This window comes from Papio anubis, chromosome 3, assembly GCF_008728515.1.
Source record: "Papio anubis isolate 15944 chromosome 3, Panubis1.0, whole genome shotgun sequence".
Taxonomy (NCBI): Eukaryota; Metazoa; Chordata; class Mammalia; order Primates; family Cercopithecidae; genus Papio; species Papio anubis.
The window spans coordinates 117,622,593-117,641,926 of NC_044978.1; the positions used below are offsets into that span (position 1 = coordinate 117,622,593).

A 19,334-nucleotide genomic window follows, 5' to 3' on the forward strand; every position below is an offset into this window, starting at 1 on the left:
ATGCTGGCTCTTACAAATGTTGACTCATTTCTCATAACTGCCTTGGGGTAGAAACAGAGAGGCTAAACAACCTGCAGGCGATACTTCACTACTATATGCAGGTGGCAGCCTGGCCTGTGTTCTCTGCTTGGCTAGGAACACAGGTCTTACCTATTGAGCTGGGCTGTGTAGAACTCTGTTGTGGAGACATTTGCCTCTGGGTCTGGGGCCTCTGCTTTTTCCCTCTTCTCCCATCTTACTCCATGTCTCAGAGAGCTCTGAATTCCACTTGGAAAATCACACTTAAACCCTCTAAAAACCTAATGATGAATAAAAATAAGTTCTCTAGAACTTCTGGAGAAAAAAGTAACAAAGCTACCAGGTTAAATGACTGAAATTCCTGAGAGAAAACAACATGTATGTGTTCCTCTAGAAAGGGGGCCCAATATTGAATACCAGGAAGTCCTATAGTAAATGGAATGTGACTTTATGTGGGATCTGGCATTCCTATTTCATCCAGATGCATGTCTGCTGCTTCAGTGGGAATGGCGCTTGCACACCAGGTACCCACTCCCCAGTGTCATGTGCTATGCCTTCCAAAGACAGAACGAGGAATGATGAGCCCATGAACCTGCTGGACCCAGCCCCTCCGAGGTCCGGAGTGACAACTAGTGCCGTATTTCTAGATCGAATCTGAGCCCCTCCTACAGGGAAAAGATTTTCAGGGGATTTTGGAAGTTCCAACATTTTACAGGGAAGAAGGAAGTTACGCAGGATAGGAAAGAAGAGGTCATGCTATACAGCCCTGGCTTCCACTGACACTAACACTGGATTCAACTTTTGACACTGATAATCTGTTGCCACCAAATGGAGGACGTAAAGAAGATGTTCTAAGTGTGATTAGAGAATATGCAACACAAGGAACAAGCAGAACATTCTTCTCTGGAATCTGACATGATGGCCTGTACTTTCACAGAGAGCGCTGATGTTAGACGTACATGAAATAGGCTAATCCGAAAATAAGAAAGGCTGAGGCAGAGAGGATAATATAGTTCCAGCCTATCTCCCAGCACCTTGTTAATTTCTCTCAACCTCCAGACACAAATACGAGACATAACTCTCTTCCTCCAAAGAGGTCGCGCCTACCCTGTGGTGGTTCTCAGGGATCCGCCCCAGCTCCCTCTCCGCTCCCAGCCCCACACACTGGGATCACCAGGCACCCAAGATCCCACCTCTCAGGTGGTATCTTCAGCGCTGGCTGCCACTCAGCCCCCACTCCAGGGATCCGGGGCAGAAGGCGAATATCCCAGAGTCTCAGAGTCCACCGGAGTTACTCTGGAGGGCGAGGCGTGGGCTGCATCAGTGGACCCCCCCACCCCACCCGCACACCAAGTGCTCCACCCCGGGGGCGGGGCTGTCGCCTTCCTTCCGGACTCAGCATGGATCTGGAGCTCCGGGAATTTCCCTGGCCTGGGAGCTTCGGGCTTTCCAGCCCCAACCATGCATAAAAGGGGTTCGCGGATCTCAGAGACTCACAGAGCCCGGGTCGCAGGCACCTCCTCGCCAGCTCTCCCGCTCCTCGCACAGCCGCCAGACCCGCCTGCTGAGCCCCATGGCCCGCGCCGCGCTCTCCGCAGCCCCTAGCAATCCCCCGTTCCTGCAGGTGGCGCTGCTGCTCCTGCTCCTGGTGGCCACCGGCCGGCGCGCAGCAGGTGGGTCCCGGCGCCTTGGGGTCCCCGGGTCGGACGCGGCTGGGGTGGGCGCCCCGCGCCGACAGCCTCGCTCAATCAGTGAGTCTCTTCTTCCCTAGGAGCGTCCGTGGTCACTGAATTGCGCTGCCAGTGCTTGCAGACCCTGCAGGGAATTCACCCCAAGAATATCCAAAGTGTGAACGTGAAGGCCCCAGGACCCCACTGCGCCCAAACCGAAGTCATGTAAGTCCCGCCACGCTCTGCCGCTGCCACCGCCGGGGTCCCCGACTCTCCCGCTGCCCCAAACTCTGTGCCCAGTCCGACCTCCTGCCTCATGGAATTCTCTTCTCTCTGCAGAGCCACACTCAAGAATGGGCAGAAAGCTTGTCTTAACCCCGCAACCCCCATGGTTAAGAAAATCATCGAAAAGATACTGAACTGGTGAGTTATGGTTTCTATGTACACAGGTGACTGGAGCCGTTTGTCAGAAATACTGGCATCTGCCCCCTAAAAATAAAATCAGGAAAACCCAGGGGTTAGTTGAAGGACTAGAAATTGTGATTATTGTTTTCACAATTAAAGTTTCCTTTACGATAATTACTGCTCTGGTGCCAGAGGATATTCCCAATGCCTGGCGTCCCCACCCAGGTTCTTCTTTCGTTCCAACGAACGTAGGTAAAACTGCCTTCATTTGAGGCCCAGTAGGACAAAGAGCAATAGGTTCTGGCTGTTTTTAATCCAATAGTACAGTGGAGACCACCACCCCACTCCACCCCCATTCCTAAAAGAGCATCCCAAGCCTAGAGGTCCTTGCCACACAGTACAGCTGTCACAGGCAGTAGCCACTTGGTTGCCAGGCTGGGGAAGCTGCATTCAGAAAACTCTAGAGGCTGGAAGAGCAGGACAGGAGCAGAGTGTTGTGCAGTCAGCTTTCCCAAGCACCTACTCAGGGCACCCATTTCTCATTACAGTGACAAATCCAACTGACCAGAAGGAAGGAAGAAGCTCATTGGTGGCTGTTCCTGAAGGAGGCGCTGCCCTTATATGAACAGAAGAGGAAAGAGAGACACAGCTGCAGAGGCCACCTGGATTGAGCCTAATGTGTTTGAACATCACTTAGGAGAAGTCTTCTATTTATTTATTTATTAGTTTGTTTTGAAGATTCTATGTTAATATTTTAGGTATAAAATAATTAAGGGTATGATTAAGTCTACTTGCACATTGTCCCATTATATTCATTCTTTTTAAAATGTCAAGCCCAAGTTAGTTCCATCTGGATTCGTGTTTAATTTGAAGGTAGAATGTTTTCAAATGTTTTCCAGCCATTATGTCAATATTTCGAGGAGCCTGCAACATGCCAGCCACTGTGATAGAGGCTGGGGGATCTCAATGGCCAATGAGATCATTGTGAGGGCAGAGGAATGTATGTACGCATCTGTTTTGTAACTGTTTAGATGAATGTCAGTTGTTATTTATTGAAATGATTTCCTAGTGTATGGTCAACATTTCTCATGTTGAAACTTTAAGAACTAAAATGTTCTAAATATCCCTTGGACATTTTATGTCTTTCTTGTAAGGCATACTGCCTTGTTTAATGTTAGTTTTACAGTGATTCTGTCTTAGAACAAAGGGGTTTAATTATTGGTGTTTTCATGTATAATATAAAAATAAAGTACTTAAAAATAGAAAATACTCGTTTGATTTTTTGGGGGAAACAAGGGCTATCTTTACTTTAAAATCTGGTGATTTATATCAATATTTCTCAATATTTTTATTTTGTTATTTTCTGGGTGTTCAATTTGCTATACAGATAAATCAAACTACGAGTTATGCTTCATTTCATGTGGTGGTGATTGCTGCCAATACCCTTGGCTCTCACCTAGTGAAGAATGTGCTTTACCAAACTATGGGCTGGCCCCTAATGGGAGAGTCACTGATATAAATTGCCCTTTTTATAAGAAGTTTCTTTCTGTCTTGCTACTCAAATTTACCTCCTTAAAAACATTTATATTATCTTAATATAATTAATCATTTAATTATATTATAAAGCAATCATTTCATTGTTTTTGTTAAACAACATTTCTTATAATTGTTGACAGTTTAATAAAGGTGGCAGTGAAATGGTGACTAAAATATTTCTTTTTTCAAAACTCAAATCATTTGTGTCATCAATAGAAGCAGAAGTGAGTGGCTGAATGATTCACCTGTGAAAAGATCTTATTGAAATTTGGGCTCAGCTTTCTAACCTTCACATATAAGTAATTACTACTAAGATCAGCAGTGTTTCAATCCTTTATAGCAATATGCCAAATACAATGGTTTTAAGATTGGACTGCATTCATTCGCATCCTTTCTAGTGGAATTTTGATGGGACCTCAGAGCGGTTGTCCTCTGGGGAACTCTGTATTCATTGCTGTCCCAGGACGGCAGCAGCACTATAGGTTTTAGGACAGAAGCACAATTGGCATGTCTAAGTAAGAAAGACCCCAATAATATAAAAGAAAGCACACTCCAAACCTGAAAAGGAAGGATGTTCGTGCATGCATGAAGTGTGTACTTGCTTCTGATTCAGGACTCATTCAGGAAATCCTGAGTCCTGGGTAACTGCCTCTAACAGAGGCAAGAAGGTGAGGCTGGCAGCCTCAATATTTGAAATCAAGTTCTGGATTGTCCCAAGAAGCTGGGCAAATAAAGGTCATAAGTAGCAAAAAACAAACTCTGGGAACTTTCCTCACAACTAAAAAAGTTAAAAATAAGAGTCTCTTCATAATTCCGACATTATTAGTTAGTTATGAATGAGATAAGAAATAATATTTATAAACTATACATACTCAAATAAATGCAAACCATTTGAGAAACTCTATAAATGGTAGGATTTGCTCCCTAACCGCAAGTTAGAGGACACTAGAAAATGTTTACAAGCAGCACCCAAGGGTTCAATAGAACCACTCCTTACACCTAAGACAAGTCCTTACCCTCAAACATTGGAGCTTGCTGTACTGGCTACTTAGCTCTGGCTAACATGGAACAAGGAACATAAAAAGGACAAAAAAGGACAAAAGAGATGCTTTTATTCACATGGTGGTTAAAGATAGACTGCAAAGGATCAGATTGACTTTGGTGTAAATTCCAGCTCTGTCACTATGATCTTGGGCAAGTTTCTTTACTTCACTCAACCTCAATTTCCTTTCTACAGGATGAGGATAATAACAAAATGAGGCTTCTGAAGTGTTGCAGGAATTAAATGTTATGCAGACTCTGGAAACCTGGTTCTTGCCATTGGTCCTCAGGCCAACTCCATGGACATTGTCTCAGTCTCAGTCTTAGATCAAGCAGATATGTAAATTGTGGTTTTCACACCAAATTGCTTTGAAAACTTGCAAGTACAAGGCAGTCTCCTGTTGGGAGTGTTATAGCAGGAGGTAGGATACAGCCTGTTTGGTGTGGTAGTCACAGGGTGAAGGAAGTAGGAAAAGGATATTACATAACACATCACAGTTTTGAGAAGCCATCAGCAGAAGACAGCAATGATCACAGTGACTGAGGTTTCTTGAGCAATGTTACCATGGGGTCTAGAGAAGGAAGGAAGGAGATGTGGCTAACACTATTCTGTCATTGTGAGTCTTCCTGAGACACCCTCTCAGGTGTTCCAGAAGTAACTAGAGAGACATTAAGGGATGGTGGAGGTGGCAGACCCACAATATCACAGTGAGGGAAGTCCAGAAAAACAGATCATATTGTTTGTCTTTTCTGGCTACCCAATCACATAATTTAAAAAAGGACTTGTCCTGTTTTCACCAGTGATGTCCCACTCCACTCACAATGAGTATGACAACTGCAATGTACAACAGCTTCCCAACTTAAGGCACCTATTCTTCTGCATCTCTTCCTGGGGGCTTTCTCTATTGAGGTGTAGAGAGGGGGCTTGGCAGAGGGAGATTTCTCAGTCCACAGCTAGGATGGCCCGTGATTTGATGCCCTGAGAGGAGAAACAGGAGTTAACGAATGAATATTCAATTTTCCCAGTCTCTTGTTAGATAATTCTAGAAGTTTCTCTCTCTCTCTCCATGTATATGTGTGTGTTTACATTTTATAGTGTATTAAAATAAAATAAATATTAAAAATACAAATATATGAATAGATGAAATGTTCCACTTCTCTCTTCATTATGTTTACACCTTATTTAAACACCTGAGCATAATTAAGGTAGTTATTTAAAAATCTTGCTGTGCTAAATCTATCATTCTGTCACTTCTGAATCTATATTTACTTGATTTTTTTCTCTTATTAACTCATGCTGTTCTACTTCTTAGCATGGATAATCATTTTCATTTGACTGCAGGAAATTTTGAATCTTATGTTGCTGAGTGTCAAGATTTGTTTTCTTTCTTTAGAGTCTTGGGCTTCGTTTTGACAAGCAGTTAAGTTCTAGGGCATCAGCTTTGTCTCTTTGGGGCTTGTTGTTGAGCTTTGTTAGGGTGGTCTAGGAATGTTCTTCACTCTAGGGTTTGTTTAGCTGCACTACTAAGTCGTGTCTTTCTTGTGCCATTAGTGAATGCCCGGAGCTCACAGGTTCTCTCTACTCCGACAGGGTAGACGTTAAATATCTCTTCATTCCATGCTAGGTCTAAGGTTTTCTCAGCTTACAAATCTCTAGTTTGACTTATGGAGTTTGCTTGACTTATGGATTTTGCTTGACTTATGGAGTTTCGCCTCATGCATGTGTGACTTAGTATTGATCAAAGAGACCCACTGGGACCTCAATGCAGATTGATGGAGTTTTGGTTTCTTGCATAGGTCTCTCCTTTCCGCAGTTCTCTTTTCCTAAACTTCTAGCCATCCCAGCTCCACTGAATTCAAACCTGTGCCCCCTCAACTCACTAAGACTACCATGGTCTACTTGGGATCTCTCCCCCTGCACAGAGGTCCAGAGTTGCTCCAGAAAAAAACCAGGATGACCATACACCTCACCTTGTTTGTTTCCTTTTCTGAGGAATTCTAGTCTTTTGCTGCTTGTTGTCCAATGTCTGATAACAATTGCTTCATATATTGTGTTGCATTTTCTAGTTGCTTAAGACAGGAAGTTATGACTTTTGTTTTACTTCAACATGACTAGAAATTGAAATCTTATTGGGACAATTCTGAGGAACATTTTACAAGGTTTCTTGAGACTCCATGGCAAGATGAACCCTGATTGCCCAAGTGATATCTCATTCATTACATACCTTTATTAGATTTTCTCTCTTCCCTATCCCACATTCCCCCACTCCCTCACTTGTTCTTTCTATGATCATCTCTAAGATAAACTACTGCACATAAGTCTTTGTATCAGACTCTGTTTCGGGAGAGCCCAAACTTAGACAATTGGGCCCCCCAGAAATTAGACCTCACAGCAGAGGCTTATGACTACTATTTCACTGACGAGTATAATGCCAGAGAACCAGGAGGAAGAAAAATGGGAAGTGAGGCAGAAAAAAGCGAAAGCTCATGATAGGAGAGAGCATAACCACACTGGCCATTGCTGCACACAACTGAGTTCTTGACCTCACAAAGGGGCTGTTGTGAGTGTTTGCTTTCCTCTTCTGCAGAAATGTGAGATCTTCTCAAACCAAGAAATTGTAGTTCTCATGTTTATAGCAGAGTCATAAATCATCCTAACAGCAGGGCATTGACCTCTGATTTCTATTCCTTGGCTATGCTTAAAATAAAAATGTAGAATCTGGATCCATAAGGTCCTGAAGGAGGGGGAAAGAGTCTACCAGACCATAGCCAGGACCTCATTTTCACCTTTGAAGAGGTTAGTAATCCAAATGACATTTTTGTTCTCCATGTTAAAAATAATAAATCTTTCCTTTTTTAAGTGAAAAGTAGTTAGAAATATTCCTGTTGCTTTCAAGAATGTCCTAAAAAAGAAGCCAGATCATTTATGAAAACAAACAAATAAATAAAATGTTAAGATTAGGGACTGATCCCTTGGCAGTCAGACAGGAGTTTGGTTCAAAACTTGAAAGTCACAAGAAAAAGAAAATCAGCCTTCTCATTTTATAGATGGAACTGTGAAGGCTCAGAAACCACCAAGAAGTTACCATATGCCATGGAATTATTTTATTACAAAAGTGGGCCAGAGTTTGGTTTTCTGATGACTAACATACAGTGATTTTTATTAAACTAGATTATTTTCATGACTGCTCCAGAAGATAATTAGTCTAAATTTTGGCTGTAGGGTTGGCTTTCTAAAATTTGTAGAACCATTCTCAGGGTACTAATTAATAGCTAATAGCCATTCATGCCATGTGCCACTTTAAGATAGTTTAAAGAAAACATTGTGCATATTGTAGCCAAATAATTCAAAGTGTAAAATGAGTTCAGTCAATTTATGGTACTGGCTAAATTACTCCATTAGTCATCTATTGTCACACCAAAATGCAGTGGGTTTAAACAGTCACCATTTTATTTTGACACATGGCCATCAATTTGGGCTAGGCAATGCAAAAACCTGAGCTTGGCTCAGGTGATTCTTCTGATAGTGTCTCCTGGAGTCACCAGTGACACTTGGTGACTTGAGTGAAGCTGCCTCACTCACATGTCTGGTTGTTTGCACTAGTCATTTCCTGGGCCTCATGAGTTTGGCTATCCTTAGATGGTGGGAACTGCATTTTAACAGAGCAGGAGTAGAAGCTCCTAGACTTCTTACTTTGTTGGCCTGGAACATCTCCAGCGTCACTTTTACCACATCCTGTTGGCCAAAGCAAGTCATACGGTGAGCATAGAGTCAAAGGGATTGGGAAACAGATTCTACCTCTTAAAGTGAGGAACTGCTAAGAATGTAAGGCTATTTTTAATCTTTCACTGTTGTATTACGTTCTGATATTTGATTTTCCTGTTTATGACATAGAAATACCCCTTGTAAAGTTTCCAGATAACTTACGAAAATTCATAGAGGAATGCTAACACAAATGTTTATTTGAGTACAATAAACAATTATTATTATTATATTTCATTGCATTTCAGTGTAGATAAATATTTTAAAAAATAAAACATAAGATTACAGTTAAAATTGGGTGTTTTGGTAACTTGTGTATTGGTATAAGCCTCAGGCCTAAGTGAAAATTCAACTAACAAAATAACTGTCTATAAAATCAGGGAAGTTGTCAAGTTGTCAATCTCAGCACTATAAGTCTAATTGTAATAAATTCTGCTGCGGATCTGGCACAAATTTTAGTAGCTGCAGAATGAGAGAACCATCTTTGATAAGAAAAATTACCACCTCTTTAACAAACTCCTTAGTAAACTATTGTGATGTCTTAAGCCTGTCTTTGAAATTTTATGAAAAACTAAATTACTTTGAATCTTTCAATATTTGGTTATCTTATCTGTATGCGCTTCTTATTAGCACCATAACACCTGTACAGATTGATAGCACATTTTATTACCTTTAATTGGTACAGAAGGAAAATGAGACTTGAAGAAATCAAGGTTGTTTCTGAATAACAGTTTGAAGTTACTTACAGCTTTTCATTTGTACAAAGGACAAGATGTGATCAGCCAATAGAATGTTGTCAGGTTGTTGAAACATCTCATTTAAAGACTGAAATAGATTTTTTCTCCTTCCTTCACATGCCCATATCTTGTTTGTGCCTCTTTGAGCATTTCTCTGTCTCAAATGCATATCAGCCTTCAAAAAAAAAAAAAAAAGATGATTTTCTTTTTGTCTTTTCACCAGTTCAATGTTACCTTCCCTGTAAAGTCTTTCCTGACTGCCCTGGGGAAGTCCTCCCTCCCCTCTGCTTCCACCATGGCTCAGATATACAACCGACAACACAGACTACCTTCTAGTTTAATCTGTTTGCTCGTCTGTCTCTCAAAACAGACTGTGAACCACTCAAAAGCAGAAATTCAACTTTTATTATCTTCAAATGCCTAGCCTCAAGCAAAGGCCCTGGAAAATAATAAATGCTCAATTATAATTAGTAAAAGAAAATAACTTACTATTTAGGCTAGTTTTAGCTTTAAACTGTATCAACATTTCAGTAACCACTAGTTCTTTAGTTAAATGTTGTTATAGGTTGAGTTATGTCCCCCTCAAATTTCTATATTGATGTCCTAATCCCCAGTACTTCAGAATGTGACCTTATTTGGAAGTAGGGTTCTTAAAGAGGTAATCCAGTTAAAGTGAGGTAATCCAGTTAAAGTGAGGTAATTAGAGTGAACCCTTAATTCAGCGTGATTGGTGCCCTAATAAAAAGGGGAAATTTTGAGATAGACATGCATACAAAGAGAACACCATGTAAACATAAAGACGAACACCCACTGAGCATGTAAAGTGCCTGGAACAACTCCTTCTCTCACAGTCCTGAGAAAGAAACAACCCCATTAAACCTATATTTTGGAATTCCAGAGTCCAGAATTGAAATATGAAAACATTTCTGTTGTTTAAGCAACCCAGTTTGTGGTACTTTGTTATGATAGCCCTAGGAAACTAATACAAATGTTTTGCTCTTTGATTTGTTAATGCAAAAATATGTGGTCACTATGATATAATCAAAGTCACTTATAAAACTGCTTAAGAAATAAAATTAAATCTCTTAGTTCACTATTAGTTAATTAACCTTGAAGCCAATGGAAACCGCTACCTTCAAACAATACACAAAGTGTTGTTTGCAGTTCTTTTTAAAAATTATAATTTATTCTTTTTCTTTAATGCCATGAAAAAAATAACAGACCAGATTATCTTTCTACTTTAAATAATTAAAACACAAAATACATGAAGCGATGGACATTTGACAATAGGAATAATGGGGCAGTAATCCCTGTGAGAAGAAAAAAAAAAACAGAGGCAAGCCCTTCGATGACCCCAGAGTACCATGTAGAGAGCATTTCCAGAAATGATCATTGAAAGGCAAAGTTCAGAGTTCTTTGTTGTCATTCGTTTTGTTTTGCTTTGAATGATTTTTTTTTTTTTAATTTTTACTTTAAGTTCAAGGGTACACAGCTAAACTTTTGTCACGGGGCTTTGGCATACAGATTATTTCATCACCCAGGTATTAAGTCTAGTACCTATTAGTTAATTTTCCTGATCCTCTCCCTCCTCCCACCCTCCACCCTCCAATAGCACCCAGTGTGTGTTGTTCCCCTCTGTGTATCCGTAAGTTCTTATCATTTAACTCCACTTTTAAGTGAGAACATGCAGTATTTGATTTTCGGTTTCAGTGTTAGTTTGCTGAGGATAATGGCCTCCAGCTCCATCCACGTCCCTGCAAAGGACATGATCTCATTCTTTTTCATGGCTGCCTGGTATTCCATGGTGTTTATATACCACATTTTCTTTATCCAGTCTATCTTTGATGGGCATTTAGGTTGATTCCATGTCTTTGCTATTGTAAATAGTGCTGCAGCAAATACACATGTGGCTGCCTTTATAATAGAATGATTTATATTCTTTCTGGTATATACCCTGTAATGAGATTGCTGGGTCTTTAGGGCTTTGAGGAATTGCTGCACTGTCTTCCACAATGGTTGAACAAATTTACACTCCCATCAACAGAGCTTAAGCATTCCTTTTTCTCCATAACATTGCCAGCATCTGTTTCTTTTTTACTTTTCAATAATAGTCATTCTGACTGGTGTGAGATGGTATCTCATTGTGGTTTTGATTTACTTTTCTCTAATGATCGGTGATGCTGAGCTTTTTTCATGATTGCTGGCTGCATATATGTCTTCTTTTGAAAAGCGTCTATTCATCTCCTTTGCCCATTTTTAATGGGATTTTTTCCTTCTTGTAAATTAGTCTAAGTTCCTTATAGATAGTGGATATTAGAGTTTTGTTGGATGCATAGTTTGAAGAAAAATTCTTCCATTCCATAGGCTGTTTACTCTGTTGATAGCTTCTTTCACTGTGCAGAAGCTCTTAAGTTTAATTCTACCCAATTTGTCAATTTTTGCTTTGGGTGCAATTGCTTTCAGCATCTTGGTCATGACATCTTTGCCAGTGTCTACGTCCTGAATGGTATTGCCTAGGTTGTCTTCACCATGGTGTTTATATTTTGGGGTTTGACATTTAAGTCTTTAATCTATCTTGAGTTAATTTTTGTATATGGTTTAAAGAAGGGGTCGAGTGTTAATCTTCTGCATATGACTACCAAGTTATCCCAGCACCATTTATTAAATACGAAATCCTTTTCCCGTTGCTTGTTCTTGTCAGGTTGGCTGAAAAATCAGATAGTTGTAGGTGTGTGGTCTTATTTCTGGGTTCTCTATTCTGTTCCATTGGTCTATATGTCTGTTTTTGTACCAGTACCATAATGTTTGGGTTTCTGCAGCCTTGTAACATGGATAACAAGTTGGATAGTGTGATGTCTCCAGTTTTAATCTTTTGGCTTAGGATTGCCTTGGCAATTCAGGCTCTTTTTTGGTTCCATATAAATTTTAAAATAGTTTTTTTTTCCTTCTGTGAAGAATGCCAATGGTAGTTCAATAGCAATAACATTGAATCTATAAATTGCTTTGGGCAGTATGAACATTTTAATGTTATTGATTGTTCCTATACATGACCATAGAATGTTCGTCCATTTGTTTGTGTCATATTTGATTTCTCTGAGCCATGTTTAGTAGTTATCCTTGCAGAAATTTTTCACCTGCCTAGTTAGCTGTATTCCCACGTATTTTATTCTTTTTGTGGCCATTGTGAATGGGAGTTTGTTCCTGATTTGGCTCTCAGCTTGACTGATGTTGTTGTATGGGAATGCTAGTGATTTTTGCACATTGATTTTGTACTGAGACTTTGCAGAAGTTGTTTATCCACTTAAGAAGCTATTGGACTGTGACTATGTCATTATCTAGATATAGGATCATGTTGCCAGTTTGCATTTCTTGACAGGAACTTGGTTGTAATCTGAACTCCGTTTTTCTGCAACATATTAAGCTGTATGTGTAGGTCAGGTTTGACAGACTTTATTAAGACCTTAAACGGGATTATGCAAATACAAAAGCCAACAGCAAATACTTCCTGAGGAAATGCATCTTAATTCCCTACTTTGTACAAACATGTTCTTTGCAAACATGCCTAGACATTCTCATGACTCCATTCTACCAGTCATCATTAACCGCAACCAACATCGATCCATTCACAATTATGCAGTTTCACCCCCAGAAAATAATACATTCACTTCTCTATTTAACAAGTTCATCTTAGCATGCCCCCAAAGCCCCAATTAAAACAAAACTTGAAAAACAAACTGTTTCCTTGCTGGCTTGTGAGTGACAACATGAGATTCAGTAAACTGTACCTTTTATTCTTTAACCAGGATAGTGCAAGGAAAGTAATAAAAAAGTTCTCAGGGTTGCAGAGAGCACATAAAAGTGGGCTGCAGTATTGATTCCACCATCCAGACCAGGATAAAGATCAAGGACAGACATGGGTACTCAGAACTCCTCCAGCACTCCTCCTGCTGGCTGTTATTGTCCTGGATACATTTGGTAAGCCAACTGTGGCTTTGATCTTTTCCTTCTAGGCACTAGAAAATCTCAGAAAAGATTCCAGATGTAATGAGATTGTATTTGACATTAAGGAAAATGTAGAAACTGTGAAACTGAAACTTAAGCTGATATATACAGTATTTAGACTATGGAGCGTCAAAGAATTTCTTGTTGAGTCAAATACAAATGTGTGTTTAACTTCTTAGAAATATCTGACTGTAAGAGTCTGTGCTTTTCTTATTATAGATGATAGCAGAAACGTTACCGAAAATTGGTTTACAGTATTCATTTCAATGATGGTAAGCAGAGAGAAAATGCTACTTTCAATTAATAAAACTCACATATAATCTTTATGTTTACAACTTTTGGTAGAAAGGATCAAGTTGATTTTTGCCATTGGAAAAGTTATCTTACTGACCATACATACTTGTAATAGATGCTCAATAACTGTTTGTTGATCAGGATAATAGCATATAATTAGGTTTGTGTAACTGTCTTCATAAATATTTCTATCAGTACTGAATTTGTGAATATAGTTGTGTGTTCTGCTGTATTGATTTCTACTTTCAAGTAAAGAAGTAAGCATCATGGCTATGTTTGTTCTCAATAAGGATTTTTCTAAATTTTTCTTACACAATTGATTCCTCTGAGAATCAAGAGTTGTGATGTCAGTGTATTCAGACACATTCTGACTTTATTCCTCACCAATTCATTAAAAATGTTCAGTTGATACATGAGGGTCCTTTCTGCAGAAGAAAAGAAGTCATGTAAGTAGTGAAGATGTGGTGGAGTATGGAAGCCTCTAGGATAGCAGTTTTCAAAGCTGGCGTTTCCTTACAAAGTATTCTAGGTTGAAAGTATAGAAGACCTAACCTCTAGGCGTTATTCCCACACAATGTGGGAAGATAACTGCCCAGTCTTTATGCTTTCATTCCTGAAAACATTATGTACTTTTCCCAATAAAAAGGGTTCTCAAATTTGAACACAGGGTATGAATTCATCTGAGTGGAGTTAACCTTATAGTCAGTGAAGATGTACCATAAGCAAAGATACACATTCCTCAGTAAGGATACATGGATAATTAGTTGATCATTGGGAAATCTATTACAAACTTAGTTATATGATAAACTCCATATGGCCACATGGCCATGGAGACAACTGAGGCATAAGCCTACAAATAAACAGCTTAGAGACTCTGGAAAACAATTCTGCATTTTATTATTATTATTATTATTTTTACTGTAAACAATGTTATATAGATTGCTTCAGCTGTTCATTGCTAGGTAATGAATTACCACAATTTAGTGGCTTAAAATTAGCCGACTTTTTGATTTTCACAGTTTTGTAGCTTAGCAATCTAGGTGGCTTGACCAGGTTCTCTGCTCGGAGTTTCATAAAGTCAAAATCAAGGTGTCAGCTAAAGTCTCATTTGAAGACACTAGGGATGAATCCACTGCCAATCCAGGTTGTTGGTAGAATTCAGTTCTTTGAAGTATAGGACTGAGCTCCTCGTATTCTTCCTGGCTGTTGGCTTGGGGTCATTCACAGTGCCTATAGGCTGCTCTCCAGTTCTTTCATATAAGCAACGAACAATCTGCCTTGCGTTGAGTTGGGCTCACCCCTCAAATCTCTCTTACTTCTTCTGCTACCTGTCAGAGAAAACTCTCCACTTTTAGGGCTCAAGACATACATTAGGCTCACTTGAATCAACCAGTTTGTATTAATTTAATAAACTCAGAGTAATCTTAATTACATGTGCAAAAATATCTTTTGCCATGTGAGATAACATAACTACGGGTATAATATCTCATTATATTCACATTCCTAGGGATGTGCAGTATGTGTTTTCTGGTCAGCACTTTTAGTGTCTTATTTTCAAAAAAAATCTTACTTTTACAGGGTCTACAAAAATATTCTTCTATATTATCTTCTAGAATTGTTACATTTTTTTCTTTGTGTTAAGACCTGAATCCATATGGAATTTATTTTGTATATGATGTGAGAAACATATCCAATTTTATTTTTCCATATGATTCATCAATTATTTCAGCACCGTTTAATAAAACATCATATCCTCACTGATACACAATACTATTTCTGCCATACATTGAGCTCTCCTGAAAGCAGAGGGATGATTCAAACCTCTCTTCTCTTTCCCATTCATCAGTTTGGCTACAACTGTACACAGTCTTCATTATTAATATTTTATAAATTTTAACACCTGGGATGAGAAATTCTTCCATCTTGTTCAAGAGTGGCTTGTCTCTTTTTGGACTTTATTGAGGCCTTCTTTAATGTCTTTAAAGTTTCATAATTTTCTTCATAAAAGTTTCCCATACTTTCTATTATAACAAACATATTTCTTGCCACTTTATATTGTTTGATGCTATTGTAAAGGGTATCTTTATAAAATGTAACATTCCAGCTGTTACTGTTTGGACACACAATTTTATATTGGTTTTGTAACCACCAACCTTTTACTTGAGTAGTCATAGCATCTGGGAAAAATGGCAGTTTAGTTTCCTCTTTTGGCAACTCTATGCCTTTTGTTTATCTTTCTAGCTTTACTGAGATATCTGCAATGATAGTAGGTATACTGTCTTGTTTCAGCACTCAAAGGGGTTACTTTCAAGTTTTCACTATTGTGTATGATGTTTTAGGCTATCCTTTTATTGGTAATTTGCTAAGGATTCATTATTATATTATTTTTATTGATTTTTATCATGGAATATTGCTATGATATTTTCTTAAACTCTGGAATACACACCTCTCGCTCAGGGTGTGGTAAGATGATCCAGTACTAGAGATGCTGGTGGAACTTTGTGGTTTTGTGAACTGCAGTTGAAAACTACAAAATTAATATAAATAAAAATATTGAACCTCTCCCTGCCCAATGATCAATGAGCATTTATGAAGCTGAAAGCATTATCAGAGATATAACAATAAAGAATATATGATAAGAGACTGACCATTGTCAGCCTGGAAGACATTACATTTGTGTAGATTTTCCAGAGTCTTAGCAGTATACTTATGTACTATGTACATAAGTCAAATAATGTGTGCTGACTGGTTGATATCTCAAAAGATTCTAAAGAAGATGTCATTATTTAGTTGGTAAAAAATTTAGCAATGCACACTGAAATGATTAAAAGTTGTACTCTAATAATATGATAAATTTAGTTTGAGAAATCTGAGTGTTCATTCTAAGCATATTCATTTTATCTTTCAAAAATTCTAATGAATAAATTTAAAGCATTGTTAAATTAATCATAGTTATTATTTAGCCAGAACATTCTTTTTTTTTTTCAAAGCCACACTGAAAGATGGGAAAATAATTTGTTTGGATCCTGAGGCTGAATGGGTGATGACTATTATCCAAGAGATTATGGACAGGTGTAATTAATGCCAAGGATTCTCATATTCACTTTCTTTATTCTTTTAATTAAATACAGATTTAAAATATATACAAATTTTGCTTTAGATTAAAATAAAATAATGATAAGATTAGAATATGTCTATTCCAGAGAATCAAAAAGATTAGTCCCCAGACCACCTGGGAACTTCATAGAAATGAAAATTCTCAGGTTTTACTTCAGACCTACTCAATCAGAGTTTCTGTGGGTAGGCCCAAAAGTTTGCTTTTTAAAACACCCTCATGGTGAGTCCAATGCACTCTCTAATTTTAGAACTATTGCCAGTTAACACCTTCTATTTAATATTGTATCCAAGTTGACTTGTGTTTAAAATAACCCCATGGAACACAAAAGTTACATAAAATTGCTATAATCTGTTTTATACAGACCAGCTAAGTGGGCAATAGACCTATTTGATGAAAGAAGTTTCAAGGGACAAAATTGTTACTCTTTGAAAAAAGATATTTCTGGCACCGCACTTTTAGAAATTAAGCTTCAGGTAGAATCTGCAAATCAGTGGATGGAGAAGGGATAATTAGGATAGGCAGATAATAACACGAGTGTGTTTGGATTAACTTCTAAAAATAAGAAACTTGAATATTTTCTGAATTTTTAAGCCATAGAAGTGTGTCCACTCATAAGAAAAAACAAACAAACAAACCAAAAACATATTCTGTATTTTTTAAATTAAAAAACACAAAGAAAAGCAAATTAAGGGTATTTGGAGCTTATGATTCACCTGAGGGTCACCTTGGTGGTAGAGAGGTGTAATGTGCTGGGAAGAGTTTGGGTTTTGAATCCCATAGCTGTGGCTTAACATTCCAGATCTACCAACTATAAGTTACATCATTCTGGAGAATTCCCTTAACACTGGGGATTTACATGCTTTCATTTGTTTTTATTTTGTTCTATTGTGAGAGAAGTAGAGATAACACATGTAGAGTGTTTAATTATGGCTACTAATTTTTGACCTACTAAATGAATAGGTTTTTTTCTTTATTCTTATATCTTTATTTCTTTATTCTTTGTTGTTGTTGTTTTTTTCAGATGCCTTTCTTAGAAACACACCACATGCGGCTAATCCTGTGTGTCTGTGTAGTTACATGTCACTCTGCTTGTATTGTAGGTCTCCTAACTGATGTCCACACAAGGAACATCACATCTTATGGGTAACAAGAGACCATGGTGTCATCATGAGCATGGACATCCTCCAGAATTTCCGTTGAAGGGGGCACTACTTTTATGAAAATATAGAACTAGAATGAACTGTTTTCCTTACTCTTTCTGAGGACTAAAACATTGTTTTCAGGCAGGTGTTTGGCTCTTTGTTAGAGGAATAATGATAGACAATGTGATGAAATTTCCACATAGGAAAGAAAATCCCCAAACCTCTTATAGTAGGTGAGAGATTTCCCTATAGGCTTAATATATTTTACTAGATTTCATCTCCTCAATTCTGTCCCCTACCACTCTTTAGTCCCTTTAACTTCCTAGTGGACAATAGCAGTTGACTGCTGTTTCTTTTTTCTCTACTCAATTTTTAAAATATCATCCTTAATGACACCAGTGTGCTTTTCTGTTAACTAATACACACTCTGATCTCTTGATGGTTCAACCTTTTATGTTCCAAAGGCCTTAACCTCCACCCCATTGTAGGCATCCACGGACTTGGATCTCACTATCAAGTTGGGTTGCTTTATCTGCTTTATCTCCAGTGTCCAAAACTAAAACACCTTTTTAAAGAAGAATATTTCATTCATTATGACATCTCAAATAAAAATACATTTAGGAAGATTATGAGACATAATGCAGTTGTATAATAGAATTGTCTTAAATTTTAAGAATTTACTTTCAGGTAAAACAAACCTAATAGATAAAATTAGTCAAGAGAAGGAATGACCCAACCTAGGGAACTGTAAAGCCATATGTGAGAGGAGGAAGGTGGGAAAAGTAAAGACCATCTGGACCCAGGGAAGATCACAAGGATGCTAGCTCCGAAGGATGAGGTGGAGAACCTAGACCTAAGCGAAGTTCTAATTATTTAGCTTCTTTCTGGTAGAATTTCTGCATATGTAATACCCATAGAATATTAAGTGAATAAACATCTCTTTTTAACCACTTCTGAAGAATGTGTTATCAGATGGGTGGTATTCTGTCATGGAGTCAATGCTTCATAAAGGGAATATTTATATGCACCGGAACCCTTAGGGCTTTCTGTTATCTTGTCTTGTGTCTTTGCTTCTCTCTACTGGCTGAGTTTTCTTTCTTTCTTTCTCTCTCATTCTCACTGCTTCCCTGGTCTCCGTGGAAACTCATCTGCAAAAATGAACTTGCTTTCTTTACAGTTCACTTTCCAATTCCTGGGAGAGAAGATCTTATTGGCCATATTAATTCAGGTGTACATACAGGTTCAATCAACTGTGGCCAGGAGACCATGGTTACATGGTACAAACAAAGCTACTTGGGGTACATCACTATAGAATGAAGAAATAGTTCCCAGGGAAGTAAAAGTTTTTTATATTAATTGGGCAAGTACCTCCAAAGCATGCAATCCCTGCATATGTGTATCTGAACATGGGAGAGAGAAAAACAAACAGGGGCAGACAGAAAAGAAAACACATCTCCTCAGAAGAAACAAACTATTGGTCTTTAAAGTGGTGATATGTACATACTGAAAGAGAACTAGACAAAAAGTCCAGATGTTTGGGCTCTACGATTCTGAGCAAGCATCTGAGCTTCTTTATACTCAGTTGTAAATGTGAAAACATGGCAAAAT

General features: G+C 38.4%; 1 protein-coding gene and 1 long non-coding RNA gene across 2 annotated transcripts; both read left to right on the forward strand.

Moving 5' to 3' along the window:
• Positions 1–1,401: 1,401 nt before the first annotated feature.
• CXCL1 (C-X-C motif chemokine ligand 1) lies at positions 1,402–3,360 on the forward strand. Its single transcript, XM_031664495.1, has 4 exons — positions 1,402–1,691; positions 1,790–1,913; positions 2,028–2,111; positions 2,642–3,360. The coding sequence occupies exons 1-4, from the start codon at positions 1,592–1,594 to the stop codon at positions 2,655–2,657; spliced, it is 324 nt and encodes a 107-aa protein (XP_031520355.1). The 5' UTR covers positions 1,402–1,591; the 3' UTR covers positions 2,658–3,360.
• A 4,983-nt stretch (positions 3,361–8,343) lies between these two features.
• LOC116274186 lies at positions 8,344–17,824 on the forward strand. Its single transcript, XR_004182779.1, has 2 exons — positions 8,344–8,430; positions 17,685–17,824. It is a non-coding gene; the product is annotated as an uncharacterized LOC116274186 (long non-coding RNA).
• Positions 17,825–19,334: the final 1,510 nt, after the last annotated feature.